General features: G+C 39.8%; 1 protein-coding gene across 3 annotated transcripts; it reads right to left on the minus strand.

The window, feature by feature from the left end:
- Nucleotides 1-407: 407 nt before the first annotated feature.
- LOC106573703 (nuclear receptor coactivator 5) lies at nt 408-18,447 on the minus strand. 3 transcript variants are annotated; one of them, XM_014148995.2, is made up of 9 exons: nt 18,152-18,446; nt 13,703-13,789; nt 11,903-11,973; nt 11,692-11,812; nt 7,698-7,897; nt 4,490-4,768; nt 3,896-4,057; nt 3,477-3,755; nt 408-1,807 (listed from the first exon to the last, which is right to left on the minus strand). In XM_014148995.2, the coding sequence occupies exons 1-9, from the start codon at nt 18,202-18,204 to the stop codon at nt 1,770-1,772; spliced, it is 1,290 nt and encodes a 429-aa protein (XP_014004470.2). In that variant the 5' UTR covers nt 18,205-18,446; the 3' UTR covers nt 408-1,769. The 3 variants fall into 3 exon arrangements, with proteins under 3 accessions (XP_014004470.2, XP_014004471.2, XP_014004472.2); XM_014148996.2 differs by having other exon boundaries at nt 13,703-13,786; nt 18,152-18,445; XM_014148997.2 differs by lacking the exon at nt 13,703-13,789 and having other exon boundaries at nt 18,152-18,447.
- Between the last annotated feature and the right edge of the window lie 403 nt (nt 18,448-18,850).

Raw genomic sequence — 18,850 nt, forward strand, 5'->3', positions numbered from 1 at the left:
AGTCTTATATTGTGTACATGACCAATAAACTTTGATGTGTCCATCCTGTAAGACACACACACTGTCAAAGGACAAAACAAACAGGATAGATATTTGATTTTCACTTTACAAGCATTGTACAACCGACAATGTACTGGAAATACATATACTGTCTGAATCTTAGCCAACAATGTCTTTCTTTCTCAGCACTGTTGTAGGATATCAGCCTTTTCTCTGAAAATAAAGTTATGATTCAAACTTTGAATAGAGCCACCACTACTGTTATTAGATAATCTATTGCGTATGCCCACATGGAAAACTCAATGGTGTACACGTTGACATGAAGCACAATATGAAATGGATGAAAATAGAATTCAAGAGGAATTGATGTCATTTTCAAAAAATCTGGCACCTTTGTCTCAGAACACTTTCAGTAACAAGATTATTTCCTTTAATCTTAATCAATTCAGGGTGGTGCTTCGTTCGCTTAAACTGATACAGAATAAGAAATCACTAAGGAAACAAAGTCATGCAAAACATTAGGCTTGTGGCAAAAACAATGAAAACATAACTGACTTCCGATTCAAATATATTGATTGAAGCCTTTCAATGTCAGAATACAAAACACATTTGATATTGGCGATGCAGTGGTTTCAAAGATAATGATAGTTGAATGGATCTATAGCACCATCTAGTGATAGAAGTACTACAAATTGTCTGATTTTACATCAGACCACTGCCAAGGTTGGCTTAGATGCACACAGTATCTCATCCATGTTTGATATAGTACTGTGTATGTAAAAAAAACATCACAATAACTTCTTAATTTTCATGGGCACATTATACTGAGGGTTCCCAATACGAAACAGCTGCCAGAAACTGTTAAGTCACACCTTTTATACTGTCCTAAACACTGGGTGATGATTGGTGCAAAAACATTTATTTGATAATGGGAGATAACACAGAAAAAGGAACAGCTACAATTGAATGTTTTATTCTAATAAAACACGTAGATAATATTTTAAAAATAGAGCCTAAGAAACTGAGTTCCGTTCTTGTTAATTAGCTAATTTTACTCCAGTATCATTACCAATTTACTTAGTTAACAAAATAAATATTGAAGTTGATAACCACATGCTCAGACCTGCTCCTGAACATATCACCTTCATATTTATCACGAGATTGAAATGTAATTATATTTGTCACATGTGCCAAATAGAAACAGGTGCAGACGTTTACCATGAATTGCTTATTATGTTCTTAAATTGATAGCATACTGGCATAATATCCTCCTAGGACAAATCTGGGATCCAAAGACAGATCATTGAGTGTGATGAGATGATTGCAAAAGATATGAGATTGATTAGCCTTTAATCTATTGTTTATTATAATATTTGATAGCCAATTTTCAGATAAAAACTAAAAACAGATAAATGAAACAAAAAAAACTAAGAATCTGAGAATGCAATAAAAATTAAAAAAAAGTCATTTGTTCTGACTTGGCTCCTGAACATTGTTGTGGGTCAACTCAAACACTCATAAAAATTGAGCTCTGAACTCCCAAATAGTCAAATAAAACCAACATTCCATTTCAGCTTGCTAAACTATGGATGCAGAGACTATCTATACAGGGCTCTGAGATGAGGAGTGGTAGTGTGGGGTCCTGAGAGAGCAGCAGCAGGGCACTGAGCTGAAGGAGATCCCACTCCTCAGGCCAGTATGACAGTGTTTCCTGATCAGCTCTAATGCTTTCTACTGTCTGTCCATGGTGGTCTAGAGGTGTTCTTCTCTCAGCGCCTGGGTGTGTTAGGGTGTGGAGGCAGACCACCTGATCAGACAGGAGACAGGAACATGATTGGATGAAATGTACAACAGTTTTGTGGATACTGACATGTTATAGAAATGTTACTGTTGTATTGTAGTGTAATGTGTTGCTGACCCCTGCCTAAACCGACAAGTGGGAAAACTCTAGAACAAACGTTGGCCGTGCAGTCAATAACGTGCTGGGTGTTGAAGAATAGTGACAATTCAACATGTAGAAGCATTGGGAAAAATAATGTCTGATGTTTTGTGGTCCGAGGCGATAGGACTGCCACCCGCTGCTTTTAACTTCTCTAGGGTAGGGGGCAGTATTTTGACATCCAGATGAAAGGCGTGCCCAAATTAAACTGCCTGCTACTCAGGCTCAGAAGGTAGGATATGCATATTATTAGTAGATCTGGATAGAAAACACTCAAGTTTCTAAAACTGTTTGAATGACGTCTGTGAGTATAACAGAACTCATATGGCAGGCAAAAACCTGAGAAAAATCCAACCAGGAAGTGTGGAAACCTGAGGTTTTTCAAGTGATTGCCTATACAGTGACTTAGGGTTCATTTTGCACTTCCTAAGGCTTCCACTAGATGTCAACAGTCTTTAGAACGTTGTTTCATGCTTCTACTGTGAATATGGAGCGAACAAGAGGGCCTGGAAGTTGATGTGTGAGAAAATGACATGAGCTCGTGACATTTTGCGCGCGCTTCCTGCATTTGGAGTAGTGGACTGAACGTGCAAACAAAAAGGAGGTATTTGGACATAAATGATGGACTTTATCGAACAAAACAAACATTTATTGTGGACCTGGGATTCCTGGGAGTGCATTCTGATGAAGATCAAAGGTAAGTGAATATTTATAATATTATTTCTGAGTTTTGTTGACTCCACAAAATGGCAGGTTTGGTTTCGTGTCTGAACGCTGTACTCAGATTATTGCAAAGTGTGATTTCGCTGTAAAGTTTTTGAAATCTGACACAGCGGTTGCATTAAGGAGAAGTGCATCTATAATTCTTTGAATAACAGTTTAATATTTTATCAATGTTTATGATGAGTATTTCTGTAAATTGATGTGCTCATTCACCGGAAGTTTTGGGAGGCAAAACATTTCTGAACATTACACGCCAATGTAAAAATGGGGTTTTTGGATATAAATATGAACTTTATTGAGCAAAACATACATGTATTGTGTAACATGAAGTCCTATGAGTGCCATCTGATGAAGATCAAAGGTTAGTGATTCATTTTAGCTGTATTTCTGGTTTTTGTGACGCCTCTCCTTGCTTGGAAAATGGCTGTGTGGTTTTTCTTGTATATGTGCTGACCTAACATAATCTAATGTTATGCTTTCGCCGTAAAGCCTTTTTGAAATCGGACAATGTGGATGGATTAACGAGAAGTGCATCTTTAAAATGGGATATAATAGTTGTATGTTTGAGAAATTTGAATTATGAGATTTTTGTTGTTTTGAATTTGCCGCCCTGCTGTTTCACTGGCTGTTGAATAGTGTGTCCCGCGGGTGGGACGCTAGCGTCCCACATACCCCAGAGAGGTTAAGTACACTCTGTTGCTCTGGTCCGTTTCCTCTTTAAGACACATTTAATGGAATAGGGCTCTTAGTGAGCCTAACCTAAGATGACACGTGAAGGCAATGAAATAGTAGAACAGTAAAGCATGTGACTAACCTGGACAGGGGAGCAGCCCAGGCTGTGGTCCCATGTGAAGGCTCTTCAGTGATGGTGGGGCTCCTCTGGGGCCGTGTGGGGTCATGGGGCCACTCTGTGGAAGACCACGGGGGGGAGGGGGCCCTCGGGGAAGAGGGGGGCCATGGTGGTGTGGGGGTCCTCGAGGTAGTGGACCGTGGGGGCCATGAGGGGGTGGGGGACCATGAGGGGGACGATGAGGTAGCCCCTGTCCCTGGTGCATGGACAGCAGTGGAGGGGGCTTGGTCTTGGGGTATGAGCCTAAGAAAACAGAGAGACTGTCAACACTTACAAGCATAGCCATAACAAGTGACTCATGAGTGATTGATTTTAACATTCCCATCTGATATCGATCCCATCTGCCCTGCAGAACATTTCTATTTTCGAGAATGGTAACTCACCTGGAGTCATGAGGGGGGTGGCAGGGTGCTCTCCCATCCCAGGGGGTGGCTCTCTGCCATGAGGGCCTGAGGGGGTGGGTAGCAGCGGTGGAGGTTTCCCTAAACCAGGAGGCAACATCTTCTTCCTCTCAGGCCGGGGGCCATCACCAGTCTCAGACGTGGCTGGGAAAGAGACAAAACATTAGAACCCTTTACAGGAGTGTATAACATCCTAAAAATAGATGAATTACAACTCAGCATTGTCACTTTAGTATCTAAGAATCCTGTATTTCCGTTAACAAATTGCAATGTATGGTGTAGTTAGAGACAAAATGTATTGCAGCGACACTGTGCGGTCCCTTTTAAACTTCACGTTTCAGACATCGAGACATGTGGCCGAGGCGTTCTTAAATGTTTAACGATCTCTTAAATAATTATGAATAGATCCACCATTGAGCACAAAAACACTTGTTACAGAATATTTTACATAGAAATAACATCACACATAGAAACAATCACTAATTATTAGAAAATAAGGAGATCTCATTCACTGTCCTAAATAAAAAGCTTGTACTGCGCATAAAGACTATGGACACTATGGTTGTATGGCTGCACCTTGCAGATGGTCCTGGCGGTTGCGAAGATACTCCGCGATGGTGCTCAGCTCCTCGGGGTACAGGTGGACTCCCTCGGCCAGGAAGAAGAGCAGCTGGCGGGTGTCAGAGGGCACAGCATGCCTCTCCACTTTCTCTCTCTCCAGGTAGTCATCCACCAGCTCGGCCGCCCGCTCCCCTGTTTCTGCAGAGTCCTTCTGCTGCGTCCGCTCCCCAAGCCCACGGCCATATTCCGCCATCACAAAGTCCATGGCATGGTCCTTGGGCATGTTGCGGTGGACTAGTAGAGGGGTTTGAAGGTTAAAATTTAAGACATTATAAGTTAATCATAAAGGAGGTCTTGCTCTGATATGTCCCACTTCTTTCATACAAGTTTATTTTGATATGGGGTTTTACTTTGGGATGGAGTGAAAATGCAATACCATGTGTGTTCAAAACAGTTCATATCGCAATAATATGTAATAAATTAACACATTTTAAACAATGTTTTTAATACATGTACTTTGAATACTGATATTATATATTTGATAAGGTGAATGTTACTTTGATGAACCGCAAATATGTATTTTTTGTTATGTTGTATGCATAAAAGTTGAAGAAAAAAAAAAAAGGTTAGTTATCCATTTGTGCATAAATACTAACTACACAGTATCATTTCACTATACAGATTTTGCATAACATGCAATATCGCTTCAAGGATAACATTTTAAGTGGATTAAGGAAAGGCAACTTTGAGGATTATTTGAGTTCAGTTCCAAAGAACATTTTTTATATTATATAGGTCCATAACCACACGTGCTGAACAGGAAAAAGTAAATATTTTCCAAATATTAAATAACAGTACAATAACAATTATTTTACTTATTAAATAGTATTTGTTGATAATATTAAAAAAAATTCAAGCATATGGCCTGTTCATGATTTAGCTGTTATGATTTAGATACTACCATTATTGATATAAATGCCTTAGGCTATATATATTTACATTATTTATCCACCTAGTAATAGCCCTACATGTCTAGGATAGGTCATATTAAAGTAATACATCAATGAGACAAACATTTTTTGAACATCATTTGAAGCTGTAAAGTTGCTTGTTCACTGGTATGTGGACGGTCTGGCCACCCTCAATGTATACAAACAGCTTCTTCCTGTTGCATGATTGGTTCTCGTTCTCAGAGGTACGAACAACAATAGAATAGTGCTTCTTTTACAAATAAATAAATAGTACTCATTTCTTTCAGGTATTTTTAAGTCTTATTCCCCCAAAATCAAAATGATTTAAGTGAAAATGCCAGAGAAGCCGTGGTTTGGAGGATATATTGGCATGGGTATTAGGCCTGATATAAAATGCTGCATAGTACACCTTTAAGAAGCTATTCAATAGTAGTTTAAAAATACATTAAATGTTACAAAAATATAAATAATACAATGTAAAAATGTCCTAATCTGCTAGTTTGACATTTCCTGAGGATTTATATCAAGCAATTAATACTTTTTCTAGTGTAACTGATATGTGCATACAGTACCAGTCAAAAGTTTGAACACACCTACTCATTCAAGGGTTTCTTTATTTTTACTATTTTCTACATTGTATAATAATAGTTAAGACATCAAAACTATGAAACAATATAGTAACCAACAAAGTGTTAAACAAATCAAAATATATTTTATATTTGAGATTCTTCAAAGTAGCCATCCTTTGCCTTGATAAAAGCGTTGCACACTCTTGGCATTCTCTCAACCAGCTGCACCTGGAATGCTTTTCCAACAGTCTTGAAGGAGTTCCCACATATGCTGAGCACTTGTTGGCTGTTTTTCCTTCACTCTGTGGTCCACCTTATCCCAAACCATCTCAATTGGGTTGAGGTTGGGTGATTGTGGAGGCCAGGTCATCTGATGCAGCACTCCAAGGTCAGTCAATCGTGCCTTGAATTCTAAATAAATCACTGACAGTGTCACCAGCAAAGCACCGCCACATCACACCTCCTCCTCCACGCTTCAAGGTGGGAACCACACATGCAGATACCATCCGTTCACCTACTCTGCATATCACAAAGACATGGAGGTTGGAACCAAAAATCTCAAATTTGGACTCCAGACCAAAGGACAGATTTCCACCGGGCTAATGTCCACTGCTCGTGTTTCTTGGCCCAAGCAAGTCTCTTCTCCTTATTGGTGTCCTTTAGTAGTAGTGGTGGTGGTTTCTTTGCAGCAATTCAACCATGAAGGCCTGATTCACGCAGTCTCCTCTGAACAGTTGATGCTGAGATGTGTCTGTTACTTGAACTCTGTGAAGCATTTATTTGGGCTGCAATTTCTGAGGCTGGTAACTAATGAACTTATTCTCCGCAACAGAGGTAACTCTGGGTCTTCCTTTCCTGTGGCGGTCCTCATGAGAGAGTTATCATAGCGCTTGATGGTTTTTGCGACTGCACTCAAAACTTTCAAAGTTCTTGAAATATTCTGGATTGACTGACCTTCATGTCTTAAAGTAATGATGGACTGTCGTTTCTCTTTGCTTATTGGAGCTGTTTTTGCCATAATATGGACGTGGTGTTTTACCAAATAGGGCTATCTTCTGTATACCACCCCTACCTTGTCACAACACAACTGATTGGCTCAAACGCATTAAGGAGGAAAGAAATTCCATAAATTAACAAGGCACACCTGTTCATTGAAATTCATTCCCGGTGACTACCTCATGAAGCTGGTTGGAAGAATGCCAAACATGTGCAAAGCTGTCAAGGCAAAGGGTGGCTACTTTGAAGAATCTCATATATTTTGATTTGTTTCACACTTTTTTGGTTACCACATGATTCCATATGTTTTTCATAGTCGTCTTCACTATTATTATACAATGTAGAAAATAGTAAAATTTAAAAAAAAAACTTGAATGAGTAGGTGTGTCTAAACTTTTGATTGGTACTATATATATATATATATATATATATAAGTATTATGTCAAACCTAAATGAATATTAAGTGTAATGCGAGAGCCTCTGATGAGGGGGTGAAATGTGAACGGCTGAGGACTCAACTACAGAATGAAACTAAAATCACCATAGGCCTAATATTATATATCACCCTTAAAACTTATTTTAATATAGATAATTTATCAGGAGTGTTAGACTTGGTATTGTTGCTCTTTTAGAGATACATTTTGAATTGTTTAGTTAGAAGGGGCCAGGTGACTGTGGGGGACTTACTTTTGAGGGATTCTGAAAATATGATTACTGTGCACGAGGACAGAGCTACGTTAGTCTGTTCGACGAGAATACATAAGGGGGAACCGTCGGAGCGGACATCTTGTAGGGCCCGGGTCAGGCCCGACTCCGCCTGCAGGTAAATCATTTCCACCGAGAGGCCACGGTCCTGCAAACAGTGGCCTATAGATTTGGGGTAATCCCTTTGAAAGAAGAGAAGAAAGCTGGTTATTGACTTCTGCACACAAACGAGGGGTGCGCAGGCATGTCGTGTGAGAGGAGAGCAGCACCGCTGTGCTGTGGCAGCATGTCCAGGCCTGGCTTCAATCAACCACAAAGACACCTCAACTGAATCACAACTCTTATCAAGGTGTAGTTAAGTGACCAGTGAAGAGCAGGATAACCTGGTATATCCACTAGGCTTGGGCGGTACACCATATACCAGGGGTATTTGGAAAAAGCCATGTGATATCAATACATTTGAATATTTGTAGGTCGTTTTTTTGTTTGTTAATAACTGCAGTCAACTTGTACAATACCTTAGGAGATAAAGCAGAATGTGTTCATTTCACCTGTCACATTATGAAGCTTACCATACTTCCCCAGAATAGTTGATCCAGTCACGTGTTTGTTTGTAAATAGCACAACGGGAGCTAGTCAGTCCATAGCTTTCTATAATCGATGAGTCTGTTGTGCGGCACACGAGGTGAAGTTACACTTCTATGCAATTCACTACTAAATGTTTGCCATCAGATATCTTATAAAAAGCTTTCTGTCAGTAGTCAGAGCTCTGGATGAGTTCTGTACAGTTTCCGTTTCCCCCCCTGTGCTTCCTAATAACTTTTCTCCTGCGTTCTTCTCCCCTGTGCTCCGTGTACACATGCTGCTCTCCCTTCAGAAAAGCATGTATCACAACTTTGTTCATTTGCACAATGTATTTCGTTCACTTTTGCTTGTAAATGTCAACACTCACCGAAATTGACATTCTGTAGCTACGAGCTATGCTTGTATAACTTTGTGCTGGATTTGCAATTAGTTTGTTCATTTTTCGCTCGTTAGCATATAGCGAAAAGCGTCTTATGTGATTTCGCTATTAGTTTGTGCAAATTTTTAGTAGTCTGGTAATAGTGGCCCAATGGGCTTCTCTTGTGATTTTAGCACCCCCTTGTGTGCTATGCCGGTAATACCGTATATCACGGGATGAGAGAAGGGAAGGTATGGCGATATGAAAATCTGGATACCGCCCAAGCCTAATATCTATAGGCCTAATATTTAAAAATGTATGTGATAAGTTGATTAAATCCAGCCTGCGGTGAGTTCTTTATCTGTTGATGTGCATTTTGTATTTAAATATGCTTATAAACATCTTAAATCTACAGTATTGAAAGAGCATGAACAGTATTGACCAGTGACAATCTTCATTGAACCTACAGTCACTACTGTGTGTGTGAACATACAATATGTTGAGGAGGGTGGGACAGTGATGTCTCAAAGCCCACAACAGGTACACATCATAACACTTGTGATGAATGTTTAAAACTCTGCTTCATTAAAAACACTACTGTCAATTAACATGGCACTTATTCAATTTCTCCACAAAACAGCATCTTTTGGCACCAGTTTTTTGTTGGTAGGTCTTTTCTGCTCAGAGAAAGTATTAGCAATACGTTAAGGCAGGGGTGACCATTTCAAAACACGGAAGTTGAATGTGTCGTGTCCACAAGGACCAAGGTGAGCGTGAGTTAACAGTATAAAGATGTAAGTTGCATAGGTCATCCGGGTTTACATTATATAACACTGAGAAAACATAACTTTATAGCACAGAATGAAGAAAAGGAAAAAAGATCAGCAGATAGTGTTATTATTACTACACTGGGCATTTTTTGGTAGGCTATATTCAAATGTAAAATTGTTACATTATATGCGAGTGTTGCAATAACACTTTTGAGCAGGGAATTGAATAGGTTTGCTAGGGATAGTCATGGCAATTGTTTTATGGGGGGCATCCACTAATTTACAAATGACAGCAAATTCCGTCCTGTTACTACTATTTACAGGTGTAAGTAGCTACCAAAGCAGTGCTAAAGCAGGCTACTTACAGTATGAAATTAAAACCTAAAAAGTTAGCCTTTATTGTAACAGAACTTATTTTTGAAAAGGCAGAGTGAACCCATGAGGTCAATGGACCTTCAGTCTCTTAAATTGCTGCAAGAACTGGACGACAACTACATTTTCTTTAAAGATGGATAAAAGCTTAATTCTGTTTCATGAGTTTGATGGCTAACTCATCTATCCCATTTCATGAAATATATGAACGGGTGAATAGTAGAGTTAAATACACATGTATTACGTGACACATTTCAGACAAGTGTGTACAAAATTCGCTCGTCAGACCGATGATGATCAGGTTAAGAATTGAGAGTGCACTCTGAACAAAGCATTGCATGACTGTTTACAACAAAAAGTGATGTTCTCCATGAGGTGTTTTGTTTTCATAACACATTGTGTTACGTTTCTGTTGATTGTTCTGGAGTGTGTGTTGAATGTCTGGATTCATGTTTTTGATGGTTATGTCAAGAATCAACCAAATATGTATCTTCAACAAATCAAGTTGGCATATTATGGGATATCGAACAATCCCTAATTGAGTTATTAGTCAAGTTTAATTAACTGGGTGCAATTTGAACCAAAATCTGGCTTTACAGGAGATGTTGATATGTTGAATCTCCTTTTAGCCGAGGAAGATGCAACTTATATTTTTTAAGCAGAGACTGAATTTCTGCATGTGAAGAAACTAATTTATAAGTGATTGCAAGGAAAACAAACACAACTACAGATCTTGGGGGGGGGGGGGGTCTGATTCATAAACAGGGAGGCAGTTTTCTACAAGTTGATAAAAAATAAAATGTTCAGCCAACCTGGAGAGAAAGACATGAGTAGTATGGAAGTTTATGCAAGTGTGTAAGAAACAAACAAAAAAAAGAACAGTAGTAGCATTTGGCCTGTTTAGATAAGCTAAAACAATAGTTTTAAATGTACCTCAGTCAATCTTACAATTGACTTCAGTTTAGTTTTTCCAGGTTGTTGCCATTCATACGTACCGTAATTTCCGGACTATAAGCCGCAACTTTTTTCCCACGCTTTGAACCTCGCGGCTTAAACAATGACGCGGCTAATATATGGATTTTTGTGACGTGCTCAGTTTCTGTGTCGTGCTCAGTTTTTTGCCGGCATGAAGCTTTCATTAGACCATTGAAATTGCCGAACGGGTTAAGGTCAAACAACTTTTTTGTTTATTGTTTAGATTAAATCGAGCGCTCTCAAACTTCCCATCATTCTGATTACGGTAGTCATTTTGTCACCCTCATCATGGCAAAGACACGGAGAAATGCATATGATGCAGCTTTCAAGTTGAAGGCGATTGATCTGGCTGTTGGAAAAGGAAATAGAGCTGCTGCACGGGAACTTGGTCTTAATGAGTCGATGATAAGACGTTGGAAACAGCAGCTTGAGGAATTGACTCAGTGCAAAAAGACAACTAAAGCTTACTGCAAATTTTTTATTTTTTGTTACAAGCCGTGTTTCGTTAAAGCCTATTTATTTTTGTTACAAGCCGTGTTTCGTTAAAGCCTGTGTAAAGTTAATTTGTTTCAATGTACCGGTAGGCACCTGCGGCTTATAGACATGTGCGGCTTATTTATGTTCAAAATAATACTTGATATTTTTTTTTTATTCAGTGGGTGCGGGTTATATTCAGGTGCACTCAATAGTCCGGAAATTACAGTACGTCTTCTTGGCAATTACAGTTAAATTCCCACACAAGTCATCCCCATCAGGTGTAAGGGTATTTTCATTCCTTTTCACACACAACCACCACAGTTGCTGAATTCTCCATCCTCACTCCTGGAGTAACACACATACAAGGGCATAGAAAATATTGGCAAAAGAAATTCCAAAAAGCATGAATACCCTATTTTCTTAAAGGTGAGCTACTCACGTGCTCTGGTTGCTCACAGACAGAACCACACAGTCGGCAGGTGTCTTTTCCTGGAGTTGCTTATAGAACCGCTGGTAGAGTGCGCTACGTTTGTCAGCTGCATTGTAAACTTTGGGAGAAGCTTTGAAGGGAGAGAAGACATTTTCTAAACAGGTTGTTGGCAAATAAATTCATTTAGTTGACAGACCACATAAGAGAAATGTGATCTTACCATTTTGTTGATATCCTTCATAGTCCATGTTGTTACCGGAGTAGTCATGCTGTTGGTCCAACTCCTCGTAACTGAAAGTAACACAGACATTCATGCATGAAGTGGCTTTCACAATGGCAAAGACATATGCACCATATTAGTACAGGCCTACTGTATGACTTCAGAGATCAACATGTCATGCTGTGCTCTTTCAGTAAAAATAGCTCACCTGTAAAACATAAACCTCACTAGGCTTTGTAGCATTTGTTCACCCCTTCCTCCACACAGGTGTGCCTACTTTATTCTTCAGATGGAGCGGACATCATAACAAGTATTTGGCATTAGCAGATTATGGTACATATTCACAAACCATTTGATTGCATGTTTTGGCACGCCACCTCACCACACAGCATCATGACCCCTCAAACTAGCCTTTTTAGAATTCGAGAGTGAAATACTTACATACTAACATGCAGGCTCAGCATTCCCGAACTGTCCCATTACGATTCAGAATGTTGAAACAAACTTCATTTCAACTTACTTTACCGGATGTCTGACGATTTTGTCCCCATGTCGGAGGTAAATTGGATACAAAATATCCACAGGGAACTGTTATCAACCAGACCTTCAGTACGCTGGTCTGAATAGTTTGTATTTCCGGTTTTTATTTTCAATAATGATGCAATTCGCAGGTGACAAACACTTGCACAATATGGCCAATATTGCTAGAAAAGTGCTTTGGTCAACGACATTCGGATATTGTTTACATATTGTGCATCACATGCAATGCGTCAACAGACTGAAAATACAAGTGACAGAAACTACCGGCAGAGCTAAATGTAGGGTAAACAACACTATCCTGTGGATACCATAACTCCACCTGCCGCCAGAAGGACCAACAGCACGCACAACTGGTAATGTAAGTGTAAATAGAATTTATTCAACATTCTGCTTGTAGAGACTATCGTGTCTTTTCCCCCCCCCCCCAGAGACTTCTTTCAGACTGATAGCCGCGGAGTAACCATGTTAACAGTCTGATGTTTCGGCAACCATCAAACTAGCCAACTAACACTCCACAATTTATGATGGAGTTGAGTGGCAACTAGTGTGGATGGATTGGAGCTCCGACATCAGATAAAACTAAGTTAATAAAAATAGAAAATAGCCTGCATTTACACGTCCTGTAGAGTTGAGTTTAGTTTGCTACCCTCAAAACCTGCCATGAACATTTATCAACAGCCAATCAAGGAATGTTGGCAGACCAGCTAGCTAACAATTTTGAAAACTAGCTAGCTAGCTAGCTAGCTAGCTTAGGGTGCGTTCGTAAATTCACTCTGGCTATCTAATCTGATTTCAGAGCACTCTTATCTGAGTCTGCCAGAGCGCAGAATAACTGATCAATTTACAAACGCACAACACCTGTGAAATATGACCGGTGTTAGTAAAAGTCAGAAAAAAAAAACAGAATTAAATTGTTGCTAGCAGCACAGTTACAGTCACCAACGCTCTAGTTAACATGAAAACAGCCTAACCAGCTTGGCTAGGGCGAGTAAAATGGTCAGAGTGAGCTGTTCTCTCATTTGTGTCTGAATGTAGTTAGCTTGGGTGCTTGACTGCCGTTGTGAGGTCAGAAAACTCGGATCAACCCTACTACTGTCAGAGTAGTCGAGTGTGCACTGGGAACACTCCGAGAGTGAAACACTCAATTTACAAAACGGACAATCTGACAACATTCTGAATTTACAAAACGCCCAGAGCGTACTCTAGCACTCCAGAGTAAAATTTACAAAGCCACCCTTTGTTAGCTGTAATGTTAACTACCTCTCAGAATCCTTGTGGTCGTCGGTCCTGTCTTCTCTCACGGGGTATGGTGCTGGTCTTCGAAAAGGCCGAAGAGGTTTAACACTGCTGAAGGAGATTTACAGTTAGCCAGCTATTAGCATCACAGCCATAAGTATGTGAGCGGAGCAAGGAACGGAGATTGACCCATTTGACTGTAGCGCAGAGCGAGTTTCCCCCCAAAGGCTGGAGCATCGGACTTCTCGCCGCTCCAGTACTGTTCACTTCACAAGCTCAGGGCATGCCTGGCCCAGCATGCATTTGTAGGCCACTTGTGTGCCGTTACAGCCCCTTGCTTTAGCTACTGTCACGGAGTTCGCTAAATATATTCATAAAGAAACTGATAAAACACACAGGTGCAAAATCAAGGTGACTTAGAAAGATCAGGAGGACCAAGAGCGGGAGTGCGGTGATGTAGTGTCAACAACTAAAGAATCATTGTGGAATCTGAAAAGACATATCCCGAAAGCATGATGTGAACTATGTGCACATGCTAAGATAAAAATAAAAGGTGGGTAGCTGGCTGTGTCATTGTAGCAAAGTACTTATAAATAAAAAAAATGTGATCTCTTTAAAGTTTAGCTCATTTTCATTCTATTATCTATACAATAGGCAATCATTGATTTTAGACCCAATAGGCCTGACATATTACCTCTTTCAATGAGCTTTGCGTTTTGACAGGGTCATTTTGCAAAAAAAACTAAACAAAAAACACTTTAGGCCCAGTTATAAAAAATAAATAAAAAAAACCTCTCCATCCCTGCCCAGCAAGAGTGGCCCGAGGGGTGTTTAGCATCCCCAGTGGCTCTACAAGCGCAAAGAGTATTCTCCGCTGCTGGCATGCTCACCAGGCACCATTGCATGAGCCTGAAGCCATAGACGCTGGGCAAACTCGTGTTTCTAAAAGTGAATTCAAAGGCACTGTAGACAGCCGAGTTAGGCATTTTTCATTACAATTCTCTTTAAATTCTACTTATACAACGGTGGGTCTAATCCTGAATGCTGATTGGTTAAAACTGCATTCCAGCCGGTGTCTATTCCACAAGTAACCACTAGCTAAATCTGACGTTAAAATTCCTATTTACTCTGTTCCATTTGACTGCGCAATCCACTGTCTCATCAGCCCAGCCTCTCCACTATAAAACATCTAGACATTGTCGCATTTCTTTAGACTAACATTTAGTTTTCAACAGCAGAGATTTGTCCCATGTGTACCGAGTAGGGATGTACGATATATCGGTGAACATATCAGAATCGGCCAAAATTAGCAAAAAATGCCAACATCGGTATCGGCCGATGTCTAGTTTAACGCCCCAATGTCAAAGCTGACGTGTATACCTATATAACGTAGGTACATGACGTATTGACACCACGTAAAATTTTGCGCTATACATGCAACACAGCATTCCTAAACTAGCCCATAATCTCTGCTGTGTGGATATAGCAGTCACTTGAAAGAATAACAACATTTTCAGCGAGACAACACAAAGGCGAAATCCATTAAAGCCAAGATAATGGAATTCATTGCCCTTGAATCAACCGCTCTCTGTCGTTGGCTTTCGCCGACTGGTCGAGCACTGGTACACACTACCATGTGGGCTACTTTTCAGACGTTGCCCTACCGGAGTTACACAGTAATAGCGTCATTGCCATTAGCTTCATGACATACATACTAGGGAACGCTGTCTGGGTCTTTGCGTGTCAAAAAAAGATACAGTAGCACTGTCAAAGCTGTACAAAAAAAAGTCTGAAAACATGTAAACACAGGCCACGAACGACATGTTTACAATACTGCGTTGGTAATAAAGCATCATTTGTTCAACCACAACTTCTGGGGTAGCTAGCTTTAGCTTGGTACCAAGCTAGCACCAATACAACCAGCCAGAAAACAATGACCAGTAGAACCTGCAGTCATTTTCATTATTCTTAGCAATGATTTAGGAATCCTTGTGAGTAAGTATTAGCTAGGTAGCCACTTGTTGTTCGCCTATTGAAATTCAGTTCATGAAAATAAATAGCTAGTCAGCAACTTAACCCTGTTGCCCAAAGCTAACATTATAAGCAGCCAGCTAGCTTCATCTGGCTAGTGAGGCTCAATGGCACCAGCTTATGGGTTGTGAAAATAGCCACAATAAGGATTAGGCACAATAGTGGAATTTGCGGTTGCCTTCAAAATAAAAGTACCTCTTTGAAAGTGATGCAGAAGGTTACAATTGGTGGAATCATGCCATATTTAGACTAGATAATGTTAAAGAAGGTTGGAATGTGAAGCAATGAAATGGGATATTAGTCTACTCGGTGACACCCACAGAACAACTGTGAAGAGTTTACGTAAATATTAGCGTTGTAGTTCTTATCGCGGGACTGTGACATCACCACCCCAGTCAGCCTATTGTGTGTATTGACATTCATTTTGCACTGTACAGCTTTACCTAAGAATTGGGAATCAATGAAATGGGGTATCAGTCTATTCAATCCCCAATATATTTTTTTCCCCAACGTCCTCAGACTCCAAAACATCCACGCAGTATTGGTTTTCCTTGGGAATAGTGTTCAATACACATAGGTTGACAATAAATGTGGCTCAATTCACAGTTGTTTCAGCGTCCCGCAATAAAAGCTACAACACTAATGTTCTCTGGGTGTCATGGAGTAGACTGATACCCCATGTCATTGATCCACAATCCATAGGTAAGACTGTACAGTAAAATAAGTATGCCACAATGCAATTCTAAAGTATAATACATCCAGGGTGATTTCAACAGATTTTTGTCAAATGAACAAATTATTGTCTTTTGTTGATTTTATATAACATTCCAAACTCGTTTAGCATGACTTATTCGATTATGGCATAATTCTACTATTTGTATTCATTTGCATCACTGTCAATGACATACTTTTATTTTGAAGGCTAACTGCAAAGTCCACTATTGTGGCTAATACTTATTGTGGCTAGCTTCTAAGAACTGTCTTATAAATTAGGGTTATTTTAGATGATGACACCTAGCTATATAGTTAACTAGCTAACTATAGCTACTGAAACATAGTAAAATATAATATATTTTTTGGGAAGAACATTGTTTGCATCCATGAGCTTGCTAGCTTTTAAATATATATATATATATGTTTTTTTTTTTTTAATGGCCAGCACTGTAGGTGCGCGAGACAACTGTACCAGCACTATAATATTCATATCGACGAATCGTTGTGACATATGAAACACCAGTGATAGTGCAATCAATGTGTACAAAATTACGAACGCGTTAAATTATGTGACGTGCAGTCATATGGAGGTCCTGATTGGTCAACAAGCTTATTTGACACACCAAATAGTGTTATTTGACGTGTATCTTTTTGACACACAAAGACCCAAATGGTGTTCCATAACCGAAACGATAGGACGAACCAGTTGGCTTGATTGTAACCCTAGATGTGTGTCGGGACTATATCGTGGAAGGATGAAATAACGTTTAATATAAATATGTCAATCATTATTTGAATATGTTGGTAACCCGTTGTATAAAAGTGATAATGCCCTCGAAACCGGTGTTTGGAGGAAATATTGGCAGTTTGCCGGCCGGCCCTCGAACCAACATATCCTCCAAACACCGGATTCTCTAGCATTATCACTTAAGTCAACGCTTATAAACACAATTTAGAATATAATACAACAACATTTAGAATATAATAATTTAATACAACAAAATGTTGTTTAAATGCTGAGCGCTTAATGTTCCTGCCAGTCTAGTGTGTCGAACTCGCAAATGCATACATTTATTTCTGTGTAGACTATAGCCTTGAAAAAAATATAATTAAATAGGCTAATATAGCCTAAATAAATCGTTTTTGTTCCTTCTTAGGCTACCTGTCTGGTTTGCGACTTATTTAGAATGTTTATATACTGTTTAACATGACATGTACATTAGCTAGCCTATTTGAAATGATCAACGCTTCTAAGTCACCTTTTCATGTTTATTAAAATACCTTTTCATTGAAATCATATCGGTTGGTTTCAATACTACCAAATGGTAGGTCCAGGTAGCCACACAAATAGATGGGGGGGGGTTGGTTAAATTGTGATTTAAATTATAAGAGCGAATTTGGCGCGGCAATATTTTTTCCCTCTGTGCAAGAGCAGTTTTTAGCAGTGTCGTTGGAGAGGACGTGGAGCGCCGGAGGAAAACGATTTCCGACCGCTCAACTCCGCTCACATACTCTGAACACCTAACGTTAGCCATTCCTTTGTGAATAACTGCGGTAGCTAGCTAGGCTAACAACGTTACACACCCACCCACCCACAATACAATAGTTATCCGGTTAATTGGCTAGCTAGTTAGGCTCCAGATATGACTTCTGCCATAGCTAGTTTCATATCTAGCTCATTAGCTATCTAAATGAGGCTGACTGAAGCTACGCTAGCTAGCCACTTACCCTCCATTTGGGTTGGGTTGAGGCCGTCTGCCGCCTGGTGCCCACGACGACATTGCACTTTCGTCAAGTGGGGATACCTCTAAATAAACCGTGAAAAATAATAAGTATTTGGCCAAACAGACGAATGATGGCTTGCTAGCTAACAGTGCGCCCTAACGTAGCAGGCGTAAAATAACCAGGCCGTATTTGAAAGGATCAAAACCGCAATGTATCATGTGGTACATTCGGACTAATCTACAAATAATAATGAATCGTTATTTATAACGCAAAGTGATTTATAAATCAGTCAATTGGCAGTCGTGTTGATGCTCTCGAACACAGCCACAGGCTTCTTCTTTAAATTTCAATTGGCAAATCGCAACCAACTGAAAGGTGCATACATCGCCACCTACTGCACTGGAGTGTGAGACCGGTCACGGCCTCATACAGTGAGGGGAAAAAGTATTTGATCCCCTGCTGATTTTGTACGTTTGCCCACTGACAAAGAAATTATCAGTCTATAATTTTAATGGTAGTTTTATTTGAACAGTGAGAGACAGAATAACAACAAAAAAATCCAGAAAAACGCATGTCAAAAATGTTTTCCCTTCACTGTATGTCATCTAGCCCTGTGTTGCCCGCCTACTGATCTGGAGTGTGAATTCTTTACACTTTGTGACACAAAAAGGGAAGGAAAAAGGACTGGAAAAGGCTCCTGGG

Source organism: Salmo salar, chromosome ssa16 (assembly GCF_905237065.1).
Source record: "Salmo salar chromosome ssa16, Ssal_v3.1, whole genome shotgun sequence".
Classification (NCBI taxonomy): domain Eukaryota; kingdom Metazoa; phylum Chordata; class Actinopteri; order Salmoniformes; family Salmonidae; genus Salmo; species Salmo salar.